General features: G+C 50.8%; 4 protein-coding genes across 4 annotated transcripts; 2 read left to right on the top strand and 2 right to left on the bottom strand.

The window, feature by feature from the left end:
• Nucleotides 1-2,876: 2,876 nt before the first annotated feature.
• On the top strand, nt 2,877-8,551 carry PtA15_5A406 (uncharacterized protein; the record flags this gene model as incomplete). The annotated part of the gene is made up of 8 exons (XM_053169164.1): nt 2,877-3,108; nt 3,189-4,967; nt 5,034-6,088; nt 6,174-6,323; nt 6,403-6,607; nt 6,682-7,469; nt 7,532-7,852; nt 7,931-8,551. The coding sequence occupies 8 exons, from the start codon at nt 2,877-2,879 to the stop codon at nt 8,549-8,551; spliced, it is 5,151 nt and encodes a 1,716-aa protein (XP_053020388.1).
• Nucleotides 8,552-9,446: 895 nt separating this feature from the next.
• Nucleotides 9,447-10,465, top strand: PtA15_5A405 (uncharacterized protein; the record flags this gene model as incomplete). Its single annotated transcript, XM_053169163.1, has 3 exons — nt 9,447-9,705; nt 9,821-9,876; nt 10,022-10,465. The coding sequence occupies 3 exons, from the start codon at nt 9,447-9,449 to the stop codon at nt 10,463-10,465; spliced, it is 759 nt and encodes a 252-aa protein (XP_053020387.1).
• A 977-nt stretch (nt 10,466-11,442) lies between these two features.
• PtA15_5A404 (uncharacterized protein) lies at nt 11,443-15,381 on the bottom strand (the record flags this gene model as incomplete). The annotated part of the gene is made up of 15 exons (XM_053169162.1): nt 11,443-11,496; nt 11,619-11,916; nt 12,016-12,078; nt 12,165-12,646; nt 12,716-12,849; nt 12,921-12,935; nt 13,015-13,138; nt 13,214-13,255; nt 13,341-13,425; nt 13,517-13,799; nt 13,864-14,057; nt 14,135-14,281; nt 14,370-14,400; nt 14,478-15,105; nt 15,178-15,381. The coding sequence occupies 15 exons, from the start codon at nt 15,379-15,381 to the stop codon at nt 11,443-11,445; spliced, it is 2,784 nt and encodes a 927-aa protein (XP_053020386.1).
• A 5,683-nt stretch (nt 15,382-21,064) lies between these two features.
• PtA15_5A403 (uncharacterized protein) lies at nt 21,065-22,063 on the bottom strand (the record flags this gene model as incomplete). Its single annotated transcript, XM_053169161.1, has 1 exon — nt 21,065-22,063. One exon carries the CDS (start codon nt 22,061-22,063, stop codon nt 21,065-21,067), a length of 999 nt encoding a protein of 332 aa, XP_053020385.1.
• Nucleotides 22,064-25,550: the final 3,487 nt, after the last annotated feature.

The following is a 25,550-nucleotide window of genomic DNA, read 5'->3' as shown; positions in this document are numbered from 1 at the left end:
TGCGTATGCCCTCTGGGGTGATTGGCCGTTAATGAGCGCAGAGAATTGCGGGAGTGTGATCAAAACCAGAAGGTGGTGGAGATCGGCGCTTGCGGGGTAATGGACTTAAAAGACGTGGGATTCTGAGAAATACAGGCGGAATGACGCCAAGACAATAACTTTTAATTTGATGGAAGACTGAAATTTATGGTTCAGAGTAGGTCCATGCCGCTCCAAAGCCTGAGTTCAAACTGAACCTAAACCTTGGAGTTTGTGACATCTCACAGACATCTCATCACAACCTAGCGCGCACGCGCGGGCTACAACAAAACAAGACAAGAAGCAGAAACAAAACAAAAGAACACAAAACAAAAACCAACCCTCCTCATCCAAAACCCTAACCAACTTGCGCAGAGTGAAATAAGAAAGAAGCAAAACAAAACATGATAAGGAGAAACTAACAAGAGAAACCAAACCGCCAACACAGAAACAAAGGAAAAGAAAGGAAAAAGAAACAAGCCTGCGATGTCTTGAGGATGCGCGCCACGCCGCGCCATTGAGCCTGAGAATGCCTTGAGGTTTGGGGAACTTGAGGTCTTGCTGTCTTGAGCCTTGACGTCCTCTGGCGCGCGCCACGCGCAATAAAATCTTGATCCTACGTGTGTCCCAGTCTGTCCACCACACCGGTCATTGAGAGGTTGTATCCTCTTGGATGGCGGGCTGACCGGTCATCAAGAGGTTGTATCCTCTTGGATGACCCGCTGACCGGTCATTCAGAGGTTGTCAAAAAGATGAAAAAAGACAGAAAAGTATAATGGGGGGATTCAAAGAACCCCCCAATATGACAGTTTTCTTTTCCATTTGCATGCAAAGGTTCAGGACAGTATGGAGTGGTGCTAATTTCTGTTTTCATGCAAACAGACAGGACAGCCGCAAGATTGTGTGTACAAATATGCCCCTGTGCCTGTGGGGTGCCAGGTAATGTACTCCAATCAACCCACTGTGCACAGTCACACCAGAAGTTGCTAGATTTGATGTGAGTGTAAGAGTCTGGTTTGGACTCTTCACTTAAGGAGCAAAGAGCTAACTTAACACAAGCCCCCCCTGGTGGGAGGCTTGCTGTGGCTGGCGGCAAAGCCGCCCCTCCTGCAGGGAGGGACTTACGGATTATCCCAAATTTTACGCAGGAGCAGAAAGTTCATTTGGCTGAGAGGTTTTCAAATTTTTTATAGCTCCTCCCCCAGCCTCTCCACCAATATGCCCTATGTGGACCCTATTCTAATTCTCTTTCTCTACAATTTGGTCTACTCAGATTTTTTCTATCACAATGACCTTTTTCAAAAGATCAAAAATGCACAAGTCTTCCAAATAAGGTTCCACTTGTTTGGGACTCCAGGAGTTGTTTTTCTGTCTACAAGTTAGACAAGTGGCTCAAATTCCTCACAAGAACAGAACCTACAACTCTGTGTATTCAGTTTTTTTATATTAGTTGGGATTTGTAGTGTAGCAGATCCTTTCTGCTCCTGCTTAAATCAAGACATAACTCATGAGCCTCTCCTGCAGAGAGCCCTCTGGGTGGGGTCCCCCGGACCCTCCGCCCAAGAGGCTTTGTTAAGCTAGAGCTAACACCATGAAAAAACTGAGGGTACTAGGTGGTAGGTGATGTGAAGCCAACTCCAGCCTTAACTTTAACCATAAACTTATGGACAAGGGGTAGAACCCCCTGATGATGATAAAGGGGCCATTGTCATTCAAGGGGAGTAATGTTGGATTACCACTGGAATTTCAGCATATGTTACTGAATGTCACCTGACACCTATTCACATCAATTTTTTCATGGTGTAAGAGGGTGGCACGGAGATCTTGTCTTGAGTATTTCTATGTAGTGCCCAACTGTGTATTCCATGCAAGGGCCTGATGAGGTATTTACAATGGGATCTCAATGGGAGGGGTCCACAGTCTGCCACTGGGGTGGTATAACCATCAGAGTTGTGGTAGTAATCTGCTAAGGTTCAGGCGGATGGATACATAGGCTTCTCGGTGGATAGCATACATGCAGCTCCTGAAGGTTTAGCGTGTCGCGTGAGGGCGTGTCGTGCCGGGCGGCGGGTGAAGAGGGGCTTGGGATGCGAGACGCGTGTGTTTCATCAGTCGGGAGTCCTTTTTCTTTTCTCGAGGGACACTTGAAGGCTGTCAGACAGAAAGAAGAGCAAAGCAACCCTTCTTGGAGCACGCCGCCTAGCGAACAGGCTCACCATTCCCATCTCTGAATGGTAAGTGGGCTTCCTCCGAGAGCATTAGTTGATGGACCTTCTACTGATTCCCTCAGCACTGATACATACACATCAGTGCTTAAATACATAGCAGACTTTCATCCAACCGTCTCCTCTCGATCGCCCACGACACCATCGCCGTCAGTCTTCCATTGCCCGGAACTTCTTGCCGATCTCAATACGCACTTCCTGCCTTACTTCACAGGCTCATCACGTCTCCTTTCCAATCCGATCCACTTCATCCCGTCGCCCTCAGAGCCATTTATTACTTCTCGATCTCAAAAAAATCAACGAGCACATTTCGATACCCACGACTCCACTGTAGCATTGACCGGCTGTCCCAGCAGCCTTTTGAAAATTCTGAAACTGTGGGTCCTCTCTTCTTCATTTCGGCCATGCACTTGGCTATTCTAATCATCACCCAACTTCCGGTCCCACTCGGCTCAAGTGTTTGAATACCTGAATCCTTCCAGCTCAGATCCACCCACTTGTCCAAGCGCTTGCCGGCTCGACTGAACGGGCTCCAATTCATCGTTTCGCATTCACTCTGCGCATAACCCCTGCCCCCTCAGGTACCGGCTAGCCACTCCACTAGCCATCCATTGGCGGCCCTTGTAGTATAGGATGCGCACCTGCGATCCATCGAGCCTCACCCCTAGACTCTCTAGCCGAACGTCGCGCGACCCCTCTGACGCGACATCTAAATCATCAGCAGTCTCCACTCGCATGGATTCCAACTCGGCCAACATGACTCCTCGCGAGCTTTCCAGTAAACCCTCCTCATCGAGACTTAACTCGGCTCGCACATTGCCCCGAGCGGACCAGAAGGATTCCGAGAAAGAACCATCTTCTCGTAGTGAGTCATCAAGTCCATTCACCCTCGCCCCAGCTCATCGTCCAATGAATACTAAAACTGCACTCTTCTCTTGACAACAGCTGCTAGTGGCGAAAACCAGTTACATTCGTCGGCTGCTGCTCCTAGACAAAGTGAAGCTTTCAAGCGTCTGGGACAGGCAAGTTTGGTTTCGTCGTCCATTTTCAAATCCGCACCTTTCACTCCCAATCAGCCATCCCGTCCAGCACTCAATCATCAGCCATCTACCGTCGCACAGACCGCCGCACATTCTACCCCGGGCTCTCGCATCTCCTTCACCCCACAGCGTGCCCCAGGTACTCAGAGCCAAATGGCAGCTGCTTTGCAAGGCCTTGGAATTGCCTCCCAACTTTCGTCAGCTGCAGATACCCATCGTCCCCCAACTGCCACTCGCCCCTTACCAACTCCTACCCCTTCGACTCCCCTCCAAGGCCCTCACAAGCCTGGCACCAAGCGCAAAAGCGACGAGAACCTTCCCATCCCTCCTCGACCGCATCCTAACCTCCCACCCTCTGCACCACCTCTGCAAATGATCAATCAGATGAACCAGAAGGCCCGCCCCCCTCCTCGGCAAAGCAGCGCATTCAATGTTCTCACGCGCAACGCTCTAGTCACCTCATCCCCCTTCAAAGCGTCTGGCTCGGATCCATCAATCAACAAGTCTACCTCTAGCTCCTCCGAACACCTCAACCGCGCAACCTCGTCATCCCCCTCCACATCATTCACTCCATCCTCTGAAGGCGACGAAGCTTCCTCTCACGATTCAGACGTGGCTCCTGGCACTCCGCCATCGCATACCAGACCCGATCTGCCTGTCCCTCCGACTTCCCCCCGCGCAGGTGGCAGCGCCAACGGAGTGCTCAAGACGCAGAGACTTGGTGGTCCCCGAAGCTTCACTCCCCCTCATGCTTCCCGGTCCTCCGGCTACGCCTCTGAACCCGAAAAGGGTGGTCAGGATTGCCGAGCCCCGTCTGCGCTAAGCTGCCCGAATAGGCGTCGTGAGCGTCGCAAAACGGTTACCTGGGGCGGCGAAGACGTGCTCGAGTTTGAATGGGAAGAAGAATGGCGCCGGACCAGTAACGCTTCATCCTCGGATTCGCAAATATCCGACTCGAAACCCGAAGATACATCAGACATCAGCACTGAATCTGATCTCAGCGAAGCCCCTCAAGCGTTGATCGACCACCCCAATCCTGAACACCACTCGCATCCATCTGAATTTTGGAATGAGTCGTCGGGCACTACGACACAAGTCAACGGCTTCACTCACCACGATTCCAATGAGCACGAAAAGCACCAGGAAGAAGAAGAAGATGAAGAAGCTGATGATGTCATGAACCACTCCCAAAGCTCTGTTGTCATTCACGATGATTCAAAAGAATCGCTCCTCCATCCAGGCCACGATACCTCATACACTGCGAACAGTCAATCGAGCGAAATAGATCCAGTGGATCAAATGGTCGATGAATTGCTCACATCTCCTGACTTAGCAGAGCTCGTCAATGCTCAGGCCGCTCAGACTCAGTCTCCGACATCTCCTGAAGACGACCAAGACCGAAATCGCCTGGCTGATGATCTTGTTTCTGCTGAGGAGAGCCAAAGTGCAAACACCCAACAAGCCGATGAAGCTACAAAACAGAAGAATGACGCTCTTCCCGCAAATGATGAGACCAAACCGCGTTCTCGCTTCCCTTACATGAAACCACAGGAATCAGTCCTGCCTCCCGAGCAGCCGGATACCATTCACGTCTCCGAGGCACCTTCCGCGTCTGAAGCCACCCCTCAAGCGGCTTCATTCCAGCCCATCTCGCTCTCCAGCCTAGGGCTCGACGACAGTATTTGTAAGTTCAGATATCCTTCACGCGGATATGTATCTGTTTATTTACTTGTTTTCTCCTCCTTTCCAGTTGGCGAAGCCTCTATGATATCCTCAATTCTTGAATCATCAACTCTCGATGTCGAAGGTCTAGATACCATGTCATTAGCACCCTCCCAACCGATGCTGTCTTCAACACCTCGCGCCTCTTACACCGACCAACTCCCGACTCCCGATCCCCCCTCACCCCCTCTCTCTGCGGCTCCGATGGATATTGACGAAGCTCCATCTGCTCATACCAGCCCTCGACGACCTTTACCTAGGCCACCACCGGTGCCCTCCAGTGGTCATACTGCCCACCCGGCCCTCCAAGCGCTGTCTGCCGGCACACCGTCTGCCTACAATCTGCCCGAAGTGCCACACAGCTCGCCTTTCCCCTCATCAAACCAGCTTTCTGGCGCGGCTACGACTGCATGGGTTCGTCCGACAAGCGAAACTGTGGCATCCGAGTCTGATACGGGAGGCGAGAGTGGACCTGGCAGTCCAAGTGGACACAGACCCAGAATCACTCGCAAGAAGATCCACGATCGAATCCGGGATCGAGAGCGCGCCTCGCAACTAGGGGACGAGTCTGAGGAGCCCTCTCTGAGCATGCTCTCCCGGGCAGCCACTTCTCATTCGGCATCAATACACAAACTGGGACTGAATGGCGAGGAAGAAAAACTCGAACTGTCTCGGGATCTCACGATAGATTCGGATGAACCGAGTCGCTCGACCGTCACTATGGGCCCTCTCAAAGAGATTCAAGCGAGGCCTCCGATGAGGGCCCAGCAAGTGAAACTGCCGAGCACTGACAACTTACTCGGGCTCCAGGAAGCTCAACTCGAGCCCGGGAACCTGAGTGCGATGTCGAGTGGACTCGATAAACTCGCGCGCGGCTTCCAAGCCACCGAAGACGGGTCCAAGTCTTGCGATTCTTCCGTCTCGCTCTCCAGACCGGATGGCTTGAACGCTGCCGAGCCCGCCTCCCTACCCAGCAAGCTGGTCATGATCAAGGGCGCCGGACGGAGGAGACGCAGCGCGTCGACTGGTGGCGCTGACCTGGACGAGACTGGTACTGGTGCTGGTGCCAAGGCTGCTGTCAAGGTATGTTTTATCCAACCTGGTCTCCATCGCTTTACACTGCCTTTTCTTTGTGTCCTCAGCTGAGGTCCACTTACTTCTCTATCAGTCTACCCCCGTCAAGCGTCATTCCATGGCTGTCGACAAGGAAAACTCAAAGATTACATCCGCCTTACTCCACAACACTATTCAACCCGCAATGGCCAAGACGAACTTACAAGAGCCGCTCAATCAAGTCTTGGATAAAGCTAATAAATCCGTCAGTGTCTCCGTTCTCGCTAGGTTAGGTTTCTCATCTGTTATCTAACCTCATCTACGTATTTGTTTTCCCGACACAGCGAACGTATCGCGTCTCTGAGCCAGACGAGATAGTGGTCGCCTCCGATCATACAATGACCGCTGGCGTGGCAGGCGATGTGGCGGCCAATCGTAATTGGCGCAAGCTCAGAAAGGTGTCGGATATCAACCAACACGCAGCTCAACTGAAAGCTTTTTGGGCTCAAAACGACAATGTTAACAAGATCGGGCGAGTTTTCATCAAAAGTGAGCCGCACCTTTTTTTTCGGAAGCCAAGCAGAGACTGATGTCCCCCGCTGTGCGCCCTGCCTTTGAAAAAGTGTCCAAATTGGTCTTTCGCGGATTACCAACATCCCAACCCCCAGCTCATTTTCAAGTGGTAATCGACAATGGGCTTCATAAGGTCAGGACCCCGTTCTACAAGTTGGAGCCTGAAGTTACGATCGGCGTCGAATTCGAGCTTGTTCGAGCCAAGAAGCTCGAGTTCAGTCTAGCCTTCTGTATCCCACTGAACGAGCCACTCAATGCCCACCTCAAGCCGCCAATTCCGCCCCAGCCTGTCTCTCCGCCCCGCCCCGTCTCCCAGGCCTTCCCGCAAGCCGTCCCCCAAAGTCCTAAACGTCTGTTTGGCTTCTTTGGCGCCTCCTCTAAGCGGAGCTCAAAACATCAGCAGCAGATGCTGCAAGAGAAACAACAGCAGATTCAAATGATGGAGCGCGAAAAGGCCGCTCTGGCTCGCCAACTGGCTGCTCGGGCAGCACCTCATCCCCTCGTGGGCCTGCTCGATCGAAACCATGTACTTGCGACTGCGCTCGTCAACTTTGAACAATACGCGCAGGAATGCTTGGGCAAATGGAAACACGCGGTCGTTCCATGCATGTCTGCGTTGGAAGATCCTGTGAAAGCTGAGATGCAGATGCGCCGGACCTTCTCGGGACCGATCGGCCAAGTCAGTCTTGAGTTTCTATCGCTCCCGCCGATCCCCAAGCTTCCGAACGCCACGATTCCCAACTCGGGCTCAGAGTGCCTGAAGGGTCTTAAGATCGCTGAATGGTGGCAGGAAGTATGGCACGAAGGTGTTCTCAGCCAGTTGGGCGCTGATTGTCTGGTAAGCCGTCCACCGATCCCTGTCCATTCTTAAAATGCTTGCTGATTCTTATCATTCTTCAGACCTGGAGAAGAAGGACGTTCAAGGCGACGGGCGGCTCGCTTTTTGCGTACAACGACATCATGAAGAAGCTCTCCGCCGAGATCCGACTGGCCGAAGTGGTCTCTCTCCAAGACTGCGGGAACGAGAACGTAGACGAGAACGAGCAGCCGAAACAGAGCACGATCAACGACCAAGGCGAGATCCTACCCCCATTCACCTTCCGTCTCGTTTTCAAGGACGGCTCCGAGATCCTCTTCCATGCCGACAACCAAACCGAATTCAAGCGTTGGAAAAACGTGCTCAAGCAGCTGTTGGGCAAGATCCAACCACTCCCAGCCTGGGTAAGTCAACACTCTTTCTCGGTTATCGTTGCTTCGGTAGTCCTAACGACCTGTTCTCTGTTGTTGTTGCAATAATAGGCCGAATTGTTACGGCTGCAGATCGCTGCCCGACAGGCAGCCCTGGCGGATGAAGAGAGGGAAGAGGAAGAGCGAGCTGGAGGGGGGCAGAAGCAGTCTGGGAAGGCTGGCGGTCACCGCCAGCCAGGCCGGCGACCGCGCTCGCCGAAGTCCCGGGCGATGGCCAACAAGCCTCCGTCGAGCTCCTCCCAAGCCTCGTCGATCTCCACCATCACCTCTGGCGCGTTTTCCAGCCTGTCCGAGATCACCTCGAACACGTACGCCTCCTTCCGCCCCGCCTCGTCCCTCATGACCTCGCAAGCCCCCTCGCAGGCCCCCTCGCATGCATCCTCACACGCGCCCTCCTCGTCCCGACTGGTCGTGAAGCTCTCGGACATCGGCTCCGACGCCTCCTCCTCCCGGCGGCCCCCCTCCACCCTCCTCACCTCCTCCCCGCGCCCCACTCTCTCCGTCATGTCTTCCGTCGGATCCACCGTCATGTCCTCCGCCGCTTCCACCGCCTCCTCCGTCCTCTCGAGGCCCACTTTCTCCGACCCGTCTTCCGCCGCTCACCCGCCATCCTCATCCAGACCCATCCAGTCCCAAATGAAACGCTCCAAAGGCCCCGTCAAACTCGCTTGATCCTCCCTTCTTGTATCCCCTCTTTCTCTCCCCTTTTCAACCCAATAAAATAAAATCTATAAAAGATACAAAAAATACAGTTTTGGTCAGTTTTGTCTTTCTCTACTTGATTGCTTGTTTGTACACATCCACATTCTCTTGTCCGCTTGAACAAAGACCACAAACAACCTCAAAAGTCGCCTTCCACCCCCTTCGCTCTGCCTCATCCTACCTGGTGTCTGTGTTTGCATATCCATTTTATTTGGTTTCTTTTTTGTTTTAGTTTTTTCTAGTCATAATCAGTTGTACACTTGTTTTTTCTTTTCTTCTTCTCTTCTTTTTCCTTCGCGCCATCAATTTATAGACCTACTTCAAACAAACACACACATCCTTGTGTCTCCTTTTCTCTATCTATCATTACTTAGTACTTGATTAATAATGATCATCACATAATTGTCCAATCCAATAATTCTTGTCTTCTGAGCTTTTGGCTTGGTCCAACAAAACCTTGGCAGTTTTGCTTCCAAATCATGCAGACCTAAGCTTCCATCAAGGTTCTAGTTGCACGGATGTAGATATGCCTTGGACGCGTCTCGCGGCGTCTGTCAAACCAAATCTGCATCAATAAAAAATGAAAAAGAGCCACTGTCCTTGTCCCTCTGCATGAGGGGAGAGTCGGCAGACGCCGTGCGACCGGAACCCTGCCAATCAGGCCGGTGCAATGCAACAAGTGGTTTACTCCGCCGGGGGACTCATTGTGGAGGTTACATAATAGCAACTCTGCGGGTTCCAATGTCTGAGTCCGGCGTTTGGAAATTCTCTGTTCGACCGGAACCTTCCGAAAACCCGGCGCACTAAACGAACAAGATTCGGGAACAGCGGGAAGTATCTCTCTTAGCCCTTCAAGACCTCGCGGATGGATGAGACCGGGCGGCCGGAGAAGCGCGCGGCTCCGGAATGCTCGGAACTTGTCGAAAGCGTACACGCCTGCTCGCGGTCATTGAAGGACCACCTCGCCCAGCTACGACAGCCTGCTCCCCCACCATCGGCTTCTTCCCGCCTGCCTAACCTTGCTGCACCCTCATCAGCGCCCTCGTCTACGAATGAGCTCTCACGCAAAACCAAGATCAACCTCCAAGGTGTCTTGGCTGAGTCCTTAGACGACTTACTCGGTGGTAAATCCTCTCTGCCTACTGCAAACTCATTCCGTTCCTGTCATCACCCACCAGGTTAATTAAATATTGATGATCGGTCTTTTGGTAACCTTGTTGGTGTTACTGGTACTATCAGCTTATGTCGAATTCATGGTCGGGTCGGCTGAGGACCGAGTGATGAAACCCGAACTAGTGAGTCTTCCCCACGAGACACAACACCTACTTTCCCCTCCCTATCGTACTGTTAAAAGAAAAAACGACGCGTTTATTTTTTGTAATGAGGATGATATTAATCAATGGGAGAGGACAACCCGTGTTTGATTTGTGATAACACTAGGAAAACTTGCGTTCGTATTTCCGAAGGACAGCGCGCGGTTCGAAATCACAAGAGGGGCGACAGGAGTTAATCGGAGGGGCGAGCCGGCGATTTATCGAGCACGGAGTGGGGGCAAGCAGACGGACGCAGCCCAGCGTCAATCCCGGCCCGAGTTCCACCTCGTCTCCAGCGCCAGCAACAGGTCGGCAACAGGACCTCAGGGATGGAGAGGACAACGACAGCTCATCGACAGGGCCTAAGAAGGCCCGTCTGGCCCCACCGGAGATCGAGCAGAAAATCCGCGCCGGGCGACTGGCCGACAATCCTCGCCTGCCCGAGATCAGACAGGTTGTCAAAACTTCTCATCCTTGTCATAATGATCGCGCGCTCGAAGGACGAAAGGAAGATGACGATGATGACGACGGTAGTGAGGATGATGGCGAGTTGAAAGTTTATGACGATTGACCTTGGCCACTTCAAAGTCTCCAAAAGCTGAGTTGGGTAAAATACCCATTGAGAAAGTAGCAGGCTGGGCAACAGCTTTGTAGTATAATCATTCACAAGTGTTCCGTATTTTGAAATTGCTTGCTTGAAAATCACCTCCACTATTCATCTCTCAGACTTACAAATACATAGTAATTTTGCTCAATATACAATAGTGGTGCTCAAAGTTGACTTGCATAAAATGATTACACCATAAAATTATAAACTTTTAAGCCAATAAAAAACATGTATCACCCAAACACAAGTAGAGCAATGCTATATCCCTCAAAAGTGAGTGTTGTGATTTTATGATTTGAGAATTTTATGATCTCCAATTTGAACACACCTAATGACCATTTGCATCCAAGTTTGAAGTTGAAAACATAAATTTTTCAAGTCATAAAATCATAACACAGGGATGATATTTTATGTGCCATTTTAGAATTGCTGCTCTACATTGGGTGTTTGGGTGGTAAATGTTTCTCAGCTTTAACTCCCCTGATGACTGGTTCTTGGTGTAGTCATGAACAATTCAGGACAGCTGAATGATTATTTGTTTAGTTTGTTGCCAAAAAAAGGCCTTAAAATATGCAAGTGGAAAATGTTTGTGATACAAATAGGCTAACAAGGGAGGCTCGCAGATCTTGAGGCCACGATACATGGTAATGGTATGTAACCAAGTTGAGAAAGAAGAAAACAAATGATTAAGCAAGGGGTTAAATCAGGGCGGAAAGAAAAGCGAAGCAGCATTTTTAACATTGAAAGCTTTGAGCAGTAAAATCAGTAATGTTGGCAGTACATCTGGGGAGACAATGTGGAAAAAAAAGACACGTCCAGGAAGTTAATGAAGAGTAGAAGAAAGAAAACCGAACCGTTATCACCAAGCTATAACAAAAAAGTCAGATAATGTATCTGTATGTGTAAATAAATAGCATCACTCGAGACCGATCAAGAGGTGGTCAAAGACGCATAGCATGTTTGGACTGATGCTGATGTTCGAGTACCTTAGCCAACTATCAAAGTCCAGACGAATCCAGCAGTAGGAAAGACCAAGAGAGAAAAGCGCGATCAGCACAGAAAACTGAAGAATGCAAATCAAGGTAAATTAGACGCAGGAACGAAAAAAAGACAGTACCTTGAGGGCCTCAGAAGTATCTTTCCTGGCCGCGATCGAGCTGGGTGGAGGACGCTCGTCGTCCGACAACGTCCATCCGAACCGATCCGCAGGAGCCTCTTCTGCCGAGGAATCTGGCTGCTCACAAGGGGCCTCCCGGGCAGCGACTCCGTCACAGTTCGTGGAGGCTGCTGCATTACTGACCGGTTCAGGCAATGGGTCTGCACTAGCAGAGGGCTTCCGGCCATGCCTTTTCTTCTTGTTTTTCTTCTGCGACATGTGCGGCTCGGAGAGCTTTTTCATGGTCTCTTTGACACGTCTGATGGTGGGAAAGAAAAATGAAAGTCAGTAAATCGTTTAGAAATCTTGTCACCCATTCGACCAGGAAAGATCCTAGTGCAGGTGTTTACGACTCAACTTGTTTGACCGCTTGATGTGATGCTCTCGTTGGACCTGGATCTTCTTATATCTTCCCATGAATCTGTTTTTCGTGCAAGATAGAACATAAGCAATCTATTTTTTGGAGACAAGCCAGGAAAGTGACGCGAAGTGGAAACTATGACTTGCTTGTGATCCCAGATCTTCCGACCTTCAGCCCATCGTCTGAGAGGCCCGTCCTTGATGACTCCTAAGTCGTTGGGCGAGATTCTCAGGATATCGAGCTCGGCCTCATCTTCCAAGGGTCTAATGTGCCCATCAAGAGCCACCCGTTCACGGATCATTTCGTCCACAAACTCGGGGCGTCGTTCCGGGAATGAGGCGTGGTAGATGGTGTGTTCCAGTTCGGCCAAAGTGGCTTCTGGAAGAGTCGGCCGAGGTGGCGCGTCAGGTGCGATGCGAGAGAGTTTTCGGTCAGACGGAATGCGTGCGACCAGCGGAGAGGGAGGCGGCGTGGGAAGCTGTGCTGGTGGAGATGTGAGCTTCGACGTGAAGATCGGCTGATTGGATTCAGGCATCTGCGAGGAATCTGTCGACGCAGACACCTGCATGTTGCCTAACGAGCCGGGCGGGGGCGCTGACCCGCTCTGTTCGGGCTCGTGTCTTTCATCCTTTGAGTCCGAAGGCCAAATTTTAGCTTCAGATGACAACGCTATGACAACCCAGGAAGGGAAGCTTACCTGACTGGGTGATCTGGGCTTGCTAGAAGTATTCGGAGTGTTTTCGGTTTCGGAAGCAGTGACGAATTTACAAAAGGAGCCGATTGCCCTGTAGCAATACTTGGCCGGTCGAAGGAAAGAGAACATGGGCAGAACTAAAGCGATTCAAAAGGATGGGTGAGTACTCCCCGGATAAGAACCTCTCAGCTTGAGACATGAAACTCACCATGAAACATCTCATCTGGATTCAGGGAACAACAAAGAGGCTCATAGTCAATAAACCGGGCTGTAATAGTTTTAGGCATCGAAATGAAACTCACCGTAGACCTGAAGGTGAACCTTGGTCGGCGGGTATTCAGCCGCCTTGGCTTTCCTCTCGGGGTGAGCGTTCAGTAAATCTTCCCGTAAATGATATCGGTCTGGGTGTGCGGCACGATGAGCAAGCTGTCAAACCAACAATAATGAAAAATCTACTGTCAGCAAAATTCAACAGAAAATTGCTTGGCTAGAGCGACCTACATAAATGATTTCATCCCTGAGAACTTCGTTCTCGCCAGCAATCTACACAGCACAGAATACAATAAGAGAGTGAGAATCAGTGACCTGCATTGAGCTTCAATTATTCGAGATAGGGAATTATACTTACGATCAGCAAGGGTGGCAATCCACCTAGACTTGGTGAGAAAAGAGGGGAGCAGTATGGATGAGTTAATTGATCATTGGTAGCGTAGCTGAGGACAGTCGGCAAGCACACGAGAGAGTAAAGGTAAGAGTCAGAAGCCAGACACAGGAGATTCAAGATGTCTCGCAGTAGATTCTTACAGTTGAATTTGCTGATCCATTTTGACTGGTTGACCATCTTTGAGCTCGATGATTGTAGTGGCCTGATCAGACCCATCGGTGCGGACTTTGATCTGGGAGCATACCTTCAGCTTGAAGGGGTTAAGATCTTGATTCGGATTTAAGAATTGCGATTCGGAGGTTGTGGCAGAGGGTTGGGCTTCCGACGGGTGTGCGGGCATGGCAGAGGTTTTGCCAGATACGCTGGACTTGAGGGATGGCGGCGGCCAAAGCACACTGGGCTGATGCATAAATCCGTAGGGTGCTACAACGGTTTACTGGATTCGTTAGGACCATTCAACACAGGAGAGCTGATGAAAAGGACATACGTATAATGTCTGTATCGGCGTTGCTCATGATGGACGGGAATGAGTGTGTGAGATCGACCCATGGGGAGATCAATACAGCGCCAGCGGGCATCGGCAGTCCAACATCACGAATCAAAGTCAGCAAAGCCAAACTAAGACCTCCACCCGCAGAGTCACCCGCAATGACGATTTTGGACGGGTCTACCATCCTGTGTCTGAATGGCGGTAGAAAGAGGATTGGGTAAGTAAGAAAGTGAGACTGTATGTGACGGCAAGTCCAGTGACACGTAACTTGGCATTTTCCGGCGGCCGGATGAGATAGAGGTATGCTGCAAGACAGTCGGCCAATGCACAAGGAAATGGATATTGAGGGGCGAGCCGGTAGTTGACAGCAAATGCGCGACCACCCATCTTCCGAGCATACCTCCAGATGGTATATCTAGAAAAACAAACTTATATCAACTGAGATCCCCTAGCATTATAGAATGTGGCACCTGGAGCTATGGAAGAGAGGGGTGAGGACTTACCGATGGGTATTAACGCTGCCAAAGTAATAAGCTAGATTTCGAATATTGTTGTTCAAGTCAGGGTTTCGTGTAAAAAAACCATTCGGCTAGAGAAATGATGATGCTGACCTCCTCCGTGAATATAAAGCATGCAAGGCATCTTATCCAAGTCATCCTCGTACGGGTCACTGGGCATCTCGTCTTGGCAGGAGGATGAGCTAGGATTGTTTGAGTCCACAGGTTGAATGGGAGTTGTGCCGGGGTCGAGTGTGGAGAACAGGTGAGGCAGATTTTCTTCGTCGGACAGAGTGGATTGCAAAGCCGGGGCAGCAAGTAGGTCAGTAGGTTGAGCCGAGCTGTTGTTGACAGATGATTTGGAGGATGCGTCGGGGTGACGGCGAAGAGAGCCAAAGATGGTTTTGCGCCTTGTGATGGACACCTCGGGTGATTTGGAATGAGAAGATCTGCCCTGGGTGGGCGCTGGCGAAGGGGATCGTTTCGACGAGGAACGCGACATGGACCGTGAGGAAGGCGACCGAGGCAGGTCGCGCTTCATGGCAATCCATTCCCCCTCGACTGAGCCGTCCTTGTTACCGCGAAGCTGCCACCACTGCCGTCCACCAATCAGATTCTTGATCTCATCAGGTCCAAAGGCCGCGGTGAGGTACTCGGCAGCGGAAGAGCATGTTGAAGCAGGAATGGAGACGCGGATGACCCTGACGCTCCAGGGGGCCGGCTGGAAGGTATTCGCAAGGCGCTGTAACAAAAGGGGGGAAAACCAATGATGTTAGTAACGGCCACATTTGACAGGCAAATAGGAAATGCGGACCTGCACGTCTTCCACAGGGTATTGAGTGATTTTTTGACTCATTGATTTAGCAACAGCTAGTGCTTCATCTGATTTCAGCTCGCTGCGATGAGCCGGATCAGTATCTGGAGATGGAAGGATGTGCTTGAAGAATGTGCCGACAACGGTTGGGAGTGCCATAAAGCTGACTGTGAGGCCATTGAGCGGAAGGATTGGTCCAGACATGCTGTCGAGTCGGATGTGAAGACACTTGAGGTTACGCTGAATGGATATGGAACTTGACGTGGATCTTGCAATCTGAGCTTATGATATGGTCTGATGTGAGGTGAGTGAGTGTTAGTGTTCTGAGTCTGGGGGTTAGACTAAGGTGGTGTTCTGTTGTGAATTTAATCGAGGGAATTTTCCAATGAAACTTGCACTCGAGAGTTGGTGCTTGGAAGGGGTAGGGCCGCCCTCCTATGGAATTGCTGTTTATATATTTATGACGGCGTTTCGTAGATAGGGGCCAGGGTCAGAGCGGCAAGACAGAAAAAAAAGGGGATGGATGGGCAGGCGAAAAGAGCAATTCCAAGGCAATCAGCACATAGATAATTAAGCTGTACCCTCAATCGGGCCGATAAACATGGGCGATCTAATCCAGCGATTGAACGGGTATGCAAGATCAAGAGGGAAGTGACGACAGAGGGGGTGACGACAGACCAGTCCAGAAGGTGGTTGTTGTCGAATCCGCGGTAACCCTGAGCGAAGGTGGGCAGAGTCGGAAAAACGGATTGGCTTCCAATGAGAGAAATCTAGTAAACCTGGCAAGCATGTGATGGACAATCCACCGGAAGGAAACACAATCTCTTTTCTTGGGAGCTGAGATTCGCAGCGAGCCTTGGGCCGGCCTGGGCCGGCTTGGCATGGGCGGATGGGAGGTTGTAGAATGATAACAAGAGGCAGGAGGGACACACATAGTTTCTATGTAGGCATGGAGGAAGGATAATCAGAGAAGCTCACCACGGTTCGAAAGAATCCGAGTACGATGGATCCAACCCTCGGAAGGGTCTATGGTTTTGTGCAATTTGTTTTACAGTGGGCACTCGGTTGAATGTCCGGAAGGAGTGTGAGGAGACTCAAGAGCAGCTGATGTGAGGCCATGTGAGGTGCGAGACAAGCTAAGGGAAGAAGGAGCGATAAGGTAAGTATATGGACATCAAGTCAAACCCCTGCGGAGAAAGACGGCAGCGATACATGTACAGTGGGTCATCTAATGTTTTTGGCACCACATTTTTGAATGCAGAAGCTCAGGTCAGCAGGCCACAGCCTTTAAGTCATGAGATTGGCTACACCCCGGACGCACTTTTAAGGTTTTCCTTCGGGTGACCTTCGAAGGGAGCGGTTACATTCGAAAAACCATCGAAGTGCCCTTGCTCGAGTAGTTTTCAAAAGTCATCCGAAGATTGGAGGACTTCCCGTCGGAATCTGCGGGTCTCCCAGAAGTGATCTGGACCCCAAAAAGCTAGATTTCCCTGCGAAAATCTACACCACCGGGCCTGTTTCTGACATCCCAGACCGTTGTTACAACGGTCTGGTTCAGCAGACATGTTCCCAACGGGCCTGCATCGTCTATGTCAAGCGACCCGTCGAGCATGCGGAGGTCTGACCGCTGCAACAACGGATGGAAATAATCCGTTGTGCAGACGAGTTTTCAACGCAAAGACAACATTTGGTGTCTTGATGAAGACTCTGACCCCAGGAATCGAACCCAGGACCTTCCTGGGGACCTACATAGGCTGCAATTCCGGGTGTGCACTCCAACCAATTGTCACTGCGGGCATCTCGCTGTTGCTGCGGGCCGCAGCGACATCATGACGCTGCATATCAGAATGCAGCGTCAGCTGCAGCGACATCTGGCTGGCTGATCGATTTGCCTTTGGACAGCCGGCCACCAATACATAACAACCTCTCGATGACTGGTCCTTGTGCCGGCCATCAAGAGGATTACACACTCCTCTCACTCCTCTTGGTGACCAGCTCATGGACCGGTCATCAGGAGGAGTCCACACTCCTCTTGATGCCAGCACACACCGGCGTCAAGAGGAGTACAGACACCTCTCGATGGCCGGCACAACGACCAGTCACCGAGAGGAGTACGCACTCCTCTTGATGGCTGGCCCAAGGCCCGGTCATTGGGAGGAGTACATACACACTTCCCTCGATGGATGGCACAGACCAGGCATCAAGGTGCATGTACTCCTCTCGATGCCAGCCTGTGTTGGCATTGAGAGGAGTATGTATTCCTCCTCCCGATGACCGGTCCTTGTGCTGGTCATCAAGAGGAGTGTGGACTCCTCCTTCCAATGACCAGTTGTTATGCTGGTCATCGAGAGGAGTGTGGACAACTCTCAACGGCCGGCACAAGGACTCCTCCTGATGGCCGGTCCTTGGGCCAGCCATCAAGAGGAGTGTGTACTCCTCTCGGTGACCGGTTGTTGTGCCGGCCATCGAGAGGTGCGTTGTGTGTACATACCCCGGTGGCCAGCTGATGGACAGCCGGCCAAGTGTTGCTGCAATACTTGCCGCGCGGGGTTCCAATCCCCACTGAATCATCAGATGTTGCTGCGGTCCGCAGCGACATCGAGATGCCCGCAGTGTGTGCATGGTGCTTTCTGATTGCACCATGCCCTCTGCCCCTCGTCATCAGTGTTTCCCTGCGGGGACCAGCATACCACCTTGCCTCGGTCCCAAGGTGTCTCCCCCTTTTGCACGCTCAGACGCCCCGCCCAACCGATTGCAAACCGCGGTCCCACCGATAAACCAACGGTCTGGTGGGCCCAACGTTCATCAGAATGACATGAGTGCCATATTTTAACGGAAGCCGGTGCAGGCGGCCCCTCCAAAGGCAAACTGGTGGGAGAACATTGTCCCATCGGTGAATTGCGCCCGTGGTGTAGACTTTTTGGGTCTACTGTAATTACGAAAAAGCTTGTCCCTGCCCGGGACAGAGCTCCAAATATTTGGAACAAAATATTCAGACTTCCGCCCAGTACGGCGGAAGTTTTGGAAGATACACAAGTGCACAGCACTTGACGTGCTGGCCTCTTCCAGATCAGTACGCCTGTACCTCTGCGCCTCCCTCCGTCATTGCTCCGGTCCGGCCGCCCGACAGGATTCCTCCCCCCCCACATCCTGATTCCCCCCATCCCGAATTCCCCACCCCCCACCTCGGTTGCCCACCTTGTTTTTCCGGGCCCCTCAACCACCTTTGAATCCAGTCCACACTCGACCTCTCAGGTATCAATCATCTTCCGGGCACCCCAGTAAGTCCACACTGTCTCGCATTCCATCAGTGATACCAACAAAGAAAACTGACCTTTTTTTCCATGTCATGCATTAGGACATGGGGTACGTGAAGTATGTCGCCAAGGTCAAGACGATTGTGGTGAAACTCCTTCTCCAAGGGAAATCCCGCGACAACATCAACGCTATAGTTGATGAGAATATATCCTCCAAATCCCTGAGCCGCTGGAAGAACATGTTCATTCAAACACACTCGGTGGTCCGAGACGCCTCGCTATACAAACCTTGTGGCCGCCCGCTTGCAATCTCCGTCGAAGAGCGGGACTTCATCTTGGATATTATCGGTGTGGACCCAACGTTGTATCTTGACGAGATACAGAAGGTGGTGCTCGAGTCCTCGGGGGAGCTGTGAGACATGGCTATTCAATCCATCGGCTTTAAACCAAAGATAAATTCGCCATTATCTTTGGTTTGGAACCGATGGGAGGGCGGAGCTGGATGGAGCTGTGTCAGAACCGCGGAAAACAAGGTTACCACACGCTTCTGACCAGTATTGCCCAAGTTTTTTTTTCATATCCCCCCTAACCCCTAATCCCTAACCCCTAACCCCTAACCCCTAACCCCTAATCCCTAACCCCTAACCCCTAAACCTGCCCCCAAAAACCTGCCCCCTATCCCCCAAATGGGGGATGGGGACAGGGGGGATTGAACCAGCAACCTGCCTATTACCAGGTTTGCAGCAGAGCTGCAAACCACTAGGCTATGAAACATTTTCTGCATGGGGCTGTTTGGGGGAATTTATTACCCAGGCCAGCTCCAATCAGCTCCATCCAGCTCCGCCCTCCCATTGGTTCCAAACCGAAGATAATGGTGAATTTATCTTTGGTTTAAAGCGGAAGAATTGGATTGACACAGGTGGGAGCTGTATGCCATATCAACCATCCACGATGACCTCCGACGTCGACTTGGCCTGACGCTCAAGGTTGCGCAACACGTTAGCCCATCTCAGGACTCGGTGAAGCGAGCAAGATGGACCATCAGGATCGCCGACATGCCACCTGAGTATCTTGTCTTCGTCGGTAAGTTTGATGTTTGTTATATCCGCATAGTGCCCTGCAAACGATTGTGTTCACTGACCCTGTTTATCTATCTATCAGATGAGTCCTCCATTTGTATTGCCACCCAGCACCGGCGATTCGGACAGGGGGTTCGAGGTAGGCCTACAAAACGAGTTTGTCGGGAGTTTCAAGGCCCTCGGTTCACGCTTCTCCCTGGGGTGTCAACCAAAGGACTCATAGGTGTTATGTGCCAGCAAGGAGGTATTCAAAGAAATGACTTTGAATACTTCCTTGATGAAGTCTTAGTAAGTGTTCCACACTCAAATGGTAACACTGAGGACTCATACTGACAGAGTGGCAGTTCAGTTTCCTTTCATGAATCCCTTCCCAGGCCCCAGGAGCGTCGTCGTAATGGACAACTGCCAGGTCCATCACCGCGGCCAAGTCGCTCACTTGTTCAAACGTCGCAACATGCTCCACCTATATCTGCCCCCTTACAGCCCTGATTTCAACCCCATCGAGAAAACTTTTGCGGTCGTGAAGAACCACCTCAAGCAAGCCCAGGTGCTCACTGGAACAAATGACGACACCACGATCGTCAAGGATTTTGTCTCCGACTTGGTCACACCGGAGCTTATACAATCCCTCTTCCGCAACTGCGGGTACATGTAATCCCCTCACCCCTCAACTTTCTCTTATCTGAGTGTCTGATTGTAACATGTTTCATATGTCTTAGCAATAAATGACTGGTGTTCCCCCACTGGGTCCTTTGAGACTCACTTTATTAAATACTGTTCAATCTTCCTGATTTGGAGGACCGCCGCGGGTCATCCATATCCCTGAGCCCTTTAAGGCTCCAAGTTCCAAAGTCCCCTCTGTCTGAAGGGCCAAGACCTATAAGTCGTCATGTCTTTGCTTCTGGCCCCCTCAGGTTGTGAGCTCTTCATGACTCCAAGTCCATGGTTCCAGGTTTCCTCTCTGGACTTGGTGAGGTCTTCATCTTGCCAAGTCCTCGCTTGGCCTCTCAGCACGCAAGCGGTCCTATCGTCCGAAAGGACTTCATAAGTCGTCATGACTTCCCTTCTGGCCCCAGGGTTCCTCTCTGGACTTGGAATTGGTGAGGTCTTCATCTCGCCAAGTCCTCGCTTGGCCTCTCAGCGCGCAAGCGGTTCTATTGTCCAAAAGGACTTCAGGTCCTCTCGGCCGATAGAATGTCTATGCCCAATTGATGCCATCCTCTCCTGTGTGACAACTCGCAAAGACCCGGGCTTCCTGACCACTGGGAATGAGCCCGTCATGTCCCCGAGGCCTCATAGCATCTCTTGGGGGAGCGTGGATCTGATGAAGCGCCCCCAGTTCTTGCTGCCACTCGGCAAACAATAACAAATTATAATGGGACCCTTTGTGATTGGGACGTCACGGACGTCCCAATCACGAAGCAAGGAAATGATGATCAACTTGCTAACATGGTACTCGAGTTACTTTGAGAGAGAAACAAGGGAGGGCATAAATTGGATGCCCAACAGACATGGGCAACAGTGGTGGGATTGAGGCATGCTGGGGGTTACCTATGGGGCATCAGCATCAACCATGTTGGACCCCGGTGCCTTGTCAGAGTTGTCCGCGGGTGGGTTGCTTGCGGCACCGCTGCAATCTGGATCAGCCCGATCTTCTTCCTCGCTAACTTGCTGAAGGAGCCGGGCACCATTGCAGATGAGTCGGGCGGGGCCGGCTTTGAAACCAAGTCGGGTCAAGTTGGCCTCCAAACTGCGTAAAAAGTAGGACCACAAAGTGATGTTTTGATCCTGGATTAACCACCGGGTGTGGAAATCCTCGGCCGGGATCTGACAGTGCCGTAAGAAGAAAGCCATAGCGTTCGCTGCGGCCTCGCGGGGGGGGGCTGAACTGCTTATCCAAGAATTCGTCGAATCAGGGGTACCTGGGGTGGAGTCTGCACCGAGGTTCAGGCAACCCAAGCGGGCCAAGTTGATAGGCGTGATAGTTCTCCGGGGTCCGGCGAGCGTGCAACGTGCATTCCCCATGACTACGATTTCAGGGGATGACGGGGCTTGAGCGGGATGGTTCCCTCCACGGATGTGCTCGATCAAAGCGGCAATAGATGAGGCTGTGGAGGAACCGGTTTCAAGTCCTCCTACGTCCGCATGGTTGGGTGCCTCTGCGTCTTGTCGGGCCTGACTCATCAAACGAAACATCCGGGTAAATGGCGATGAAGTACGAGCCCGGGGTCGTCTGAGGGGAACTGAAGCCTCAGATGAGGGACTCGCCTCGGGGGGATTGGTGACCGGCGCACAGATCACATCCTGGGCGGGCCCGAGGTGTTGGCGGCCGGCTACGGTTCGAGCTCCAACGTTGGCCTGCGGCGGCGCAGGATGGCTGGCTGGGCTTGGAGCGCTTCCGAGGGCCAGAGGGGGGGCAGGGTCACCTGGCATGGCGTCATTGAGCTGGCCCATCCGGAATTGAGTGGGAATATCCCACGGATCAGCTTGGTCCCGTTCGAGCTGTTCAAACTGCGTTTCAGCAACAAGGATTTGGTTGGGGGCAGACATGGTTGAGTTAAGAAAACTGATTGAGTGTTCCTGAGGGGGTTTTTTTGTGACGGATTGGTATTTGGCAAACAGAATATTGATCGATTGGGTGTGCCAGAACAGGTTTCAGTGGGTGAGGGGGGGGTGATATGGACTGGTCATACTGGGTGGCTGGCCGGACCGGAGCGACGACAGAGGGAGGCGCAGAGGTACAGGCGTACTGATCTGGAAGAGGCCAGCACGTCAAGTGCTGTGCACTTGTGTATCTTCCAAAACTTCCGCCGTACTGGGTGGAAGTCTGAATATTTTGTTCCAAATATTTGGAGCTCTGTCCCGGGCAGGGACAAGCTTTTTCGTAATTACAGTATATTGACATCTGCGAGAGTCCCAGATCGCACGGGAAGTCCTCCATTTTCCCAATTTTTGGGAAAAACTTCGGATGACTTTTGAAAGTACAAATTTATCCGGAAAAAACCCGCCCAACCAGCGGGTTTCACTGAATCATCTCTTTGGAGTTCAACTCCGATTGCCCTTCGAAAGGCCTTTGGTGGAGAAACCAGCTCGGCCAAATTTCTTTCAAAGGGCATTCAGAGGATATTCGAGTGCCATCCTCAGGGTTCCCCACCCAAGGATATTCCAATGATTTTCAAAAATCATTCAAAGCTGTCCCCCCAAAATTTTCCAGGACAACCTGGTGGGCCAAAGTCCGCAGCAGTTCACTTTTTCAACCTTGTTGACCAAGTCATACAAGCTCCAGCAATTGAAAACCACAAGGCTGATTCCAGGACCCTGGCAACCCCCTATAAATGGGCGGCACCAAAAATATGCAAATTTGCAAAAATTCATACATTTGCAGAGCCCATTCATACACGTTTTGTGCGTACCCTCAGAGGATTTCCAAAATTTTCATACATTTTTCATGCCTGTCATTATTTTTGCAGACAGGGGCGCAAAGCCTGTTTTTTTGTTTTTGCAGCTAGCCATTTCTCATAGCTCAAGATTTTTCCAATATACATTTTCTGAAATAATTCAAGTCAATTTCAAAAAAGAAAAAAACAAGGACAGAGAGTTTGTATAACAACCTACCTTGTCCTTTATTATTACCACATATTTACCAAAGATCAATTGGTTTGTTTTGGAGATGGTGCCACCTTGGACACGCAGCTGGGCATTCACATCAACATGTGTTGATGTGTTCCGCACATCAGATAGCTTGAATTGAACCTGAATGTTCCACCAATGCATTCTGGCAATCAAAGATTGTTGCAACATGTTTTCCTTAAGTACTAGAGCAACCAGCTTGCTACATTCACTTGGCTGAGGTGCTTTATCCAGGTGTGATTTAGATTGGGTTGGAGCAGCTATAAGAAAATTCTTCTGTTTTCTTTTCTTGTTTCCAGAATTGTGGTGTTGATTTTCTGTATTGTGTTTCTTGTGCAGCTCAATCATCAAGTCATGGTTTAGCTGATGTTCACCGTTGTTGGAACTCGTGATTACAAGCTGAGGGGGGGGGGGGGGGGGGGGGGGGGGTGGAGAGAGAGAGCAGTTGTGTTCCCCTCATAAATTCATACATTTCTGGTTACTACCCTCCCTTCTCTGAGGAAAATTTTATAAATTTGAGGTACCCACCCTTAATGGCAAAAAAGGCCATTCATACATTTTCCATGCGTACCATTTTGCAATTTGGCCGGGAAATTCATACATTTTGGTGCCACCCATTTTTAGGGGGTTGCCAGGGTCCTCTGATTCCCGGGACTCATCTTCTACCATTCCATCCCAGCTGAGCTCCGCCGTGTCGCAAAAGAAAGTCTTTTAAAGGTGTTGGCTAGCGTTGGCCATGTCTCTCAAGATCTCCGGTAATCGCCACAGTTATGCTCGGAATTGACTGCTGAACTTTTAGATTGGCTCGCTTCTATTGAGGCCTCTGCTGACCAAGTCGTGCACTTCAGCCGCCCTAATGTGAGTGCATACATAAATACATATCTGGAGCTTTGTCTGGATTGATCCACTCTGGAAAACGCTCTGTCAGGACAAGCCTGCAGCCCCAGATGGTTGACAGTTGCCCACACATCCTCTTGTTTGTTCACGGTCTGACTTTGTTGTTCTCTTTCCTCAAGGCTTCTCCAGGAGGTGCTAGCTAGTAAGCTGGCTGACAAACGCCCTACCATTGTATACTCATGATACAAGCCCCTCGACTATGCCCAATTTCTTTGCTGGTGAGTCTGGTCATTTTCCTGATCTACCTTGGCCAACTTTTGTCATCCACTTTCCCTCTCCTGCCAAACACAATTGCCCTATCATGCTGATCATGAAGTTCTTTTGCCTAGGAATCATTGACCTGTGCAGCGCCGCCCTGCGCCGCCCAGCTTTTTGATACAACCAGCTCAAGCGAGGTAAAGTAAGATCAAAAAAATGGGTTTGGTTTCCCAGCTCGGCTTGATAGCGGCCGTTCCGAATCAGCTCCCTTGAGCCCCAGGCCTGGGATCTGTGATGGCATGAAGAGTCAATCATTCTCAGCTCCCTCTTCCTTGATATCTCAATTCCCTTTCTGCATTCTTTCCCCCCCTCCTCTCTCTCTACTACTAGCCTGCACTACTAGATTCATGATTATTTTATTAGCAAGTTTTCCCAACATACCTTGTAAGGTGTTTTTTATTATTATTGCTCAAATTGAACACAAAAACCATATGTGTACATGATGTAGTCAGCGTCCCTAAAGGGGAACTGAGCTGTTTGTGGGTGCATTGCAAGGGTCTGGATGGGTCCCCGATGTGTGGGGGTGAGCGGGCTGATGAGCATTTGAAAAAAAGAGCTGGCCTGTAAGGCTCCCTGCTTGAATAATTTTTGAATTTAGTGTGAATCCTCAATCAAATAACATTGGAAGTCATTAGAATTCAAATGTTATTTGGGTTTCCTCTGGAGATTCTCCGACTTTGTGCCGGATGCTCTCCAAAGAACACTTTGGAGGAAACTCAAAGTGGATATCCTCTTTGGAGAAACTCCAAGATGGATTCAAAGGACTCCGGGATTTGACTTCGGAGTCCCTTCGAAAAGCCGGTTTGACCTGACCAAGACGTCCCCACCTTGCAGACGGGAACTTCAAAGGATCTCCGGATTCAATCCGGAGCTCATTCAAATTTTTTTGGCCGGGGTGTACAGGGGTGGAAAATAAGTTCCTAAGAATGATGATGAAAAAAAAAGTAAAATTAATAAGGTCCTGTTTGGAGCCAATATAATCCGGGTGATATATGAGTTTTTTTGCCTGACATCTGATCAGGTTGGCCAAAACTTGATCAGATGTCACAAAATTCCAGATTATATTGTGCAATTGGAGGACTTCCAGGACCCCGGAAGGGGTCTTTCAAGCCGCCTTATGTACGTATCCAAATGTTACAGCCCCTACCTACAGCTACCCTGGCTCAATGCATCAACAAAAATATGTGTAGTGACACCTTCAAACCCATATTAATTCTGTACAGGGGTTTAAAAAGCAAAAGTGGGGATGGCA

The sequence above is a fragment of the Puccinia triticina genome, chromosome 5A, assembly GCF_026914185.1.
Source record: "Puccinia triticina chromosome 5A, complete sequence".
Classification (NCBI taxonomy): domain Eukaryota; kingdom Fungi; phylum Basidiomycota; class Pucciniomycetes; order Pucciniales; family Pucciniaceae; genus Puccinia; species Puccinia triticina.
This window is presented reverse-complemented; position numbering and strand designations above follow the sequence as displayed.